The sequence below is a fragment of the Ceraceosorus guamensis genome (assembly GCF_003144195.1).
Source record: "Ceraceosorus guamensis strain MCA 4658 unplaced genomic scaffold IE81scaffold_218, whole genome shotgun sequence".
NCBI lineage: Eukaryota > Fungi > Basidiomycota > Exobasidiomycetes > Ceraceosorales > Ceraceosoraceae > Ceraceosorus > Ceraceosorus guamensis.
The window spans coordinates 1-6,336 of record NW_020290213.1 but is presented as its reverse complement, the minus strand read 5'-3'; the positions used below and the strand labels follow the sequence as shown (position 1 = coordinate 6,336).

General features: G+C 58.5%; 2 protein-coding genes across 2 annotated transcripts; both read left to right on the top strand.

Moving 5' to 3' along the window:
• Positions 1-645: 645 nt before the first annotated feature.
• IE81DRAFT_332873 (hypothetical protein) lies at positions 646-1,323 on the top strand (the record flags this gene model as incomplete). The annotated part of the gene is made up of 3 exons (XM_025515346.1): positions 646-808; positions 941-1,061; positions 1,230-1,323. The coding sequence occupies 3 exons, from the start codon at positions 646-648 to the stop codon at positions 1,321-1,323; spliced, it is 378 nt and encodes a 125-aa protein (XP_025365834.1).
• Positions 1,324-2,586: 1,263 nt separating this feature from the next.
• Positions 2,587-5,059, top strand: IE81DRAFT_96881 (hypothetical protein). Its single transcript, XM_025517794.1, has 2 exons — positions 2,587-2,950; positions 3,025-5,059. Exons 1-2 carry the CDS (start codon positions 2,668-2,670, stop codon positions 4,914-4,916), a joined length of 2,175 nt encoding a protein of 724 aa, XP_025365833.1. The 5' UTR covers positions 2,587-2,667; the 3' UTR covers positions 4,917-5,059.
• Positions 5,060-6,336: the final 1,277 nt, after the last annotated feature.

Genomic DNA, 6,336 nt, shown 5'->3' with positions numbered 1-6,336 from the left:
TGCGTCATTGGCAGCAGCAGCTATAGCAAGCAAGCAAGCAGCCTTCTCTTCGGCAAAAGCAGCAAGTCCTTATTTCCGCTTGCGCTTAATTGCGACAAGGACGGAGAGATACGGAAAGGCTCCCCTCCCCCCCCCCCCTTCTTTCCCCACACCGACCGAATCGTGAATGTGATGGCGTTTCCCGGGGCGCTGGAAGAGGTTTACCTATACAGTCGTGAGTCGTGAGTCGTGAGCAACCTACCTACACGTCCACGTCAAAGCGTGAGCGCGCGCGCGCGCGCGCGTGAGAGTCACCCAGCATGAGTCAGTCGCGACGAGTCGCGCGTCGTGGCCTGCCGATGGATGGCATGCAGATGATGATGAATGGTGAATGTGTTGCGCGACGCGTATACAGAAGCATCAAGCGTGGGGCTCCGCGATCGATGACGGCAGGCAGGCACTTGCAGCGCGGACGGACTCACACTCACACTCTGACTCTGACTCGAACTCGGCTGGACTGAACGATGACTTGGCGCGGAACAAGCACGTACAGGCACGATCCAGCCAGCCAGCCAGCCTCCTACTTCTTCCACACCTCCCGAACAACACCTGCAGCTATATACAGTACAGTGAGTCACAACGCGCGGGCGCGCGCGCGCACCCTGCATGCTGCCCTGCCCTGCCCTGCCCTGCCCTGCCCCTGCCGGCCCCTTTCACGATTGCAGCAAATTTCAAGAAGTGGCTGAAACATTCACGATTGGCGCGATCGACCCCAGAAGAGCTGCATGCTGTCGCGGGAACCTGGGGGCAGCAGGCAATCTGCAGGTCGGTGATGCACGAACTCGCCATGCACCTTGCCTTGCCTTGCCTTGCCTTGCCTGCAGGGCTGGAAGTCGGCTCCCAGCATGATGATTGATTCACATTGATGACTTTTGACGCTGTCTGTCTGTCTACCAATCAGGCGATGCTGCTGCTGCTGCTGCTGCTGCTGCTGCTGCTGCTGCTGCTGCTGTAGAGGCGCTGTTGTTGCATGCAGCAGCAGCAGCAAAATACGGGGAAGGTGACATGAGGTGCATGCGCGGGTAAGTAAGCAAACGGCAACACGCGGCCCCGCAAGCACACAATCATCAGCCTGCCTAGCCTTCTGAAGAGCCTTGCTGCTGCTGCTGCTGCTGCTGCTGTTATATGCGCGCACAAGGGCTGCAGCCCTGATCGATCGATCGATGATGCTCGTGATTCTTGATGGACAGACACAGACGCCCCTACAGCATCGTGCATCAGCAGCAGCAGCAGCAGCGGGCGAGTCGAGTCGAGTCTAGTCTAACAGAAGCAGATGAGAGATGAGAGAACAGGGCTTGGCTGCCCTCGCACTCGCAATGGAGGTGCGCTGCGCTGCGCTATAGCGCGTTCTCCTCGGGCCTACCATGCATGCATGAAGGTGTAGAGCGTGATTGAGGCTTTTGGTCTTCTAGCTCGTCGTCATTCAGATTGGTCCAAACCCAGAAAATACACCCAGCCAGATCCGAGAAGATGCGTCACAGATGATGTGTGTGTGGTGGGTGGGTGGGTGGGTGGGTGAGTGTGCGCGCGCGTGTTTGTGCGCCTATTGTGAGCGTTCGTGAAAGTGGTTTGCGTGTGCGTGTGCGTGTGCGTGTAGGTGTAGGTGTAGGTGTGCGGTGAAGCAATCGCAATCTCTCCTCGACGACGACGACGACGACGAGGAAGACGACCATCCTGGAATCGGGCATTCCAAACAAACGAGACGATCGACATCTAACACGGCGGCCTGAGGCCCCGTCTAGACCTGCGCGACACCCGCTTCCGTGGGTCGCATTGACGTGTGCGCGCAGAAGCTTCCGCTTCGGATGCACTTCATTCGCGACGAGGATTCGTCGAGCGCGTAGGGCACCGACGTCTTGTGGGGGGGGGGGCCAGCCAACCCCGACAAGATCAGGCTTGCCAAGTTTCGACTTCCATCTTCATCTGGTCCTCTTCCATCTACGCACATCCTACTACTTGGGGATTCGTCTACGCGAAAATCTACAAAGTCTGGGCGATCGTCTCGACGTTTTCCCTACCAAGCTGCAACGGTCGCCAACGGTCGAGGTGCATACATTGCGCTATCACCTGCGCTCGCTCCGCGACTCAAAAACACAAAGGCGGCACAACGGCTCGCAACGGCTTGTAGAACGGGTGAGTGCAGTAGAGTTGAGTGCTTGCTCGTGGGAATGGCAGGCACACTCAGCGACGCGGACGCGGGCAGGGGGGAATTTCTATGCGCGCTGATGGGGAGACATTACCGTGATGAGAGGGGAAAATCCATCTGAACTGCCATTCGTGAATGGAGCACTCGCCAACAATCGAGCTGACCACCATCATATCCACTCCCAACCCGTCCTTCATTTCAATCTTTTCCCCCCCCCCCGCCCCTTTACTTACGCTCGGCTGGCCGACACTCTAATCATTGCGCTCTTTGAAATCATCTCTCCACACTCTTTTCCTGGTCTCGCTTCCACGGACCACTAGTGGCTTTTCATAGCTGCCGCTCCGAGGCCTGGCGCCGCTTCCTAGACCCGACTACACGATCAAGCTTGGCCGGCTGCTCTGAACTCAGCCTCGCCCTCGATCGAAAGCCATCTTCGGCCTTCTTCCTTCCCTACACCGCTACCAACTCTAGCGACGAGCTCCATGTCGGACGCACAGACCTTTCCAGATTTCGACAACAATTTCGACGACCAATGGCATAGGGCTGGCTTAGACCCATCAGCTGATCTGGGTATCGGTCTGTCCGACTTGACTCCGGGTTGTCTAGTTACGCCAAATCTGCCGTCCAACGCATCCGCCTTTACTGAGGGTCTAGGCCTCTGTCTGGGAGGCTTGGACGGCAGGGCAGGCCGCGAGCCGTATCGAACTCCAAGCTTCAGCAACGTTCAGCGACTTCTCCAGTTGTCTTGTACGCCAATCAACCAAGGTGAGTTGCGCCAATGCCCCTCGCGATGTCCAGCATAGCCTCTGACGACGTATGCTTCGTCGTTGCCTTTGCAGCACAAGCACTCGTGCAAAGCGTCTGCGATAGCAGCCCTCTGCGCATTCAGGTTCCGCCATCTGGATCGATGGCATCGTTGGAGTTGACTCCGCCCTTGAGCACGTCAGGTCTGCAGCACTCTTCTCCTTCCACGATCGGGTCAGGCTCACTGCCTGGCTCGACCCACTTCCTGACAATGTCGCTGTCCGACGACGTGCCCGTTCCTGGCTACCAAGAAAAGTCAGAGGATTGGGAGGTCGCTCTGAGCGCAGAGCAGGTGGAGCGCCACGCTCCAAATCCAGTCGCAGCTGGACAAGGCTCCATGCCCGGAAATGTCGCGGCGGCGGCGGCCCACATGGCGCAGATGCCTTCCGTCCTCGCGCCGGCTCCTGCTGCGCCTGCCACATACGTCCAACACGACGGCACGTCCCAACTCGTGGGAACTCCGGAATGGTTGCTGGAAGGCGGCGTGCCCTCTTCGCGCCGGGGTCGATCTCAGACCGAGACTACAGCTCGTCCCATGCACCAGCTAGAGCACCCGTACACGGCCTTCAACGCCGGACCGAGCAGCTCTGCCGTGCAGCAACGTGCACTGTCCCATGACGGAACGGCGATTGACGCCCGCGCAAGTCGTTTCGGCAGCACGCAACCGCATGGCTACTACCATGTCGACGCACACTCACAAGCAGTACCTTTTAGTGCGCCGGCCCACCAAGCCAATTTTGAGCAACTCCCATCTTGGCCTCAACAAGAGCTGTACGAGCGCAGCTTCTCCGCTTCCGTGGATCCCACGATCCAAGCAAATGCTGCCCAATACGCTCCAGGACTTGCAGGCAGGATTGGTAGCCAGAGCTTTCAGAGCTCTCGAGGAAGCAGCGGCCCTTCGGGCATCCCTGACGGATACGTCGCCAACTTTGTCCCGCACAGCGCTCCTCAACAGGGCTCGCCTCCGCTCGTCAAGAGTTTGTCGCTGCCCAATGTCGGCGGTGCGATGGTCTCGCATGGCGCAGGGAGCATGAGTCCGTCGGTGGGCCCCGCTCCTTCCGCAGAGTACGCCTTGGCAGAGCAGCAGCAGGCAGACTACTTGCAGGCAATGCGCATGCAGACTGGAGCGTATAGACAGCCACAGACGCAAGCGTACCTGCCAGCAAGTCGACAGCAAGCTGGAGCGGCTTTCGCGCAGGGCTCTCAACCTGCAGCGATGCCGCACCACCACGGTAACCAGCACGGCCCTGCTTCGATGGCATACTACGCAGCAACGAGCAATGCGATGCCGGCGTACGCCAGAGCTGCGCCCGTGGTGCACCACCACCACCACCATCAGCATATGCCTCATGCTGAAGGCTATGGACAGTACAGCAGCGACATGGTCCCGAGCGGATCGACGACGTACACGTCTCAAGCTCCCAGTCCGCCATTTGTCAACGTCGACGGCAGCGGTCACCACGCGCCCACCGGTCGTACCCTCATGGCGTGCGGCCACTGCAAGCGGCGCAAGCTAAAGTGCGACGGTGGCTCCCCTTGCTCGTCTTGTCGCGCAAAGAACCAGGTGTGCGAGTATCCAAAGGATATCAAGCGACGAGGCAAGGCCAAAAAGACGCTGCTGCGCGAGGCTGAGGAGGCTGCTGCAAAGTTGCGGGCTGAACAAGCCATCGCTATGGGTTACCATTCATCCCTCGGCTCCGCCAATGGATTGTACGAGAACCTCTCGTCGTACAGGCAGCTCTCTCCATCCTCCAGCGGATCCAAGCGATCCAGAGAGGAGGACGAGTCGGAGTGGGACGCAAGCTTGAGCGGTCAGCACGAGCAGCAGGCGTCAAACGACACTGGGGCGTATGCCAATCGTGCCAGTAGCACGAGTCTTGCTTCGCGCAAGAAGCAGCGTACGCAGGACAACATCATTCCTCGATGAAGCGTCGCCTTAATTGATGCTCGAGCTCTGCTGCAGGCACTGCACGTATAGCTGCCAGAACGCGCCACGTAGCAACGCCCCCACCTCTTCTGTGGTCCCATGCGCCCGACTCCTTAACGGACGCTAAACTTTCCTCGGCTTGGTCCTGACGTGGCGGTGTCTTGCGTAACTTGAACGTTTGCACTGGCGCCATATCTTCTTACACGCACGTGCCTGTTTATCAATGTACCAATCGCAAGCTTTCGATGTGAAAAAGCAATGTTATCCATCCATCCATCCATCCATTCATTCCCTTGTGCTGTTTGAGAGCGCGGTCGGAGATGTCTGTGGTGATGAGCGATGTAGCAAGCATGGCTGAAGGTGTTGCCGAGTGCGCCTTCCGACACGGTCGGCTTGGTATTCTCTCCAAGATGACAGAGGAGAGTGTTGGATGGCGCCTGCTGCTGCGAGCAAGTTTCTATCTGATTGACTACTTGCTGCTCTCTTGTCTCGCGCCGCCCTTTTGACTTGTTGACATCGTGATCGGCGATCAACAAACAGCTGCGAGTCGTTGGCCATCCGCTCTTTTGCGATGATCGTGGCTAGAAGGGAGAGGAGCTTGTGTCTGTGACGATCGTCTGCGCTGTGAGAAATACACTACACTCGCAAAGGGCCGACCGGGCGAGGGAGGCGCGAGGGATGCTTGTGTCATTATGGCTTCCTGGCTTGCAGACTTTTTCGTGAGAATGCCAGGCGACTGAAAGCGGATCGCATGTCATCTGCCCGCAACAGCCGGAGTGGGACGTGTCGTGCACATACTCCGAACCTCCTTCCATCGAGCGGATGGGCTTGACAAACTTTGGGACAAGGAAAAGTTTCAACTCAGCAAACAAAGACTCCTCGAGTACCACGGAGCTTGGTTGCACTCATCCCCTTGCGATCCTCTTCCCCCCCCCCCACACACATCCATCTCGAGGGAGCAAAATAGCCAGATCTGGCATCAAGCTTGGCATTAGCGTGTGAGGATGCGAATCTGACAGGCAGTATGATTCACAATGTTTGCATGTACAGGCAGGCGTCACTGGGCTGGCTGCTCGACTCTGCGCTGCGCACCCGTGACTGCTGCTCTGGCCGCCACGGTGCTCTTTGCAGGGCTGCATCGGAAGAACGCTTCGGTGATGCGTACGAGGCACGGCGGGGGCTAGGGGGGCATGAGATGTGCAGCTAGAATGAGGTCCGAGATTCACCATCAAGTCTCGGCGGCGCTTTGGCAGCAGCAGCAGCAGCAGCAGCAGCAGGCGCGTGGGCCCTACTGTTCGGTTCTTTGCCGGCTCCCAATCCTCCCCCATTTGCGCAAATCTCAAGAGGGTCCCGTCTGGTCCCACCATTCTTTTGCGAACTTTGAAATAGCTCGCCAGAGCTGGCCCCCCCCCCCCCCCCC

Bases quoted from the DNA above. Each gene is read 5' to 3' on its own strand.
- IE81DRAFT_96881 (XM_025517794.1), top strand. From the start codon at position 2,668: ATGTCGGACGCACAGACCTTTCCAGATTTCGACAACAATTTCGACGAC. The intron at 2,951-3,024 runs GTGAGTTGCGCC...TTGCCTTTGCAG, and splicing joins TTGTACGCCAATCAACCAAG to CACAAGCACTCGTGCAAAGC.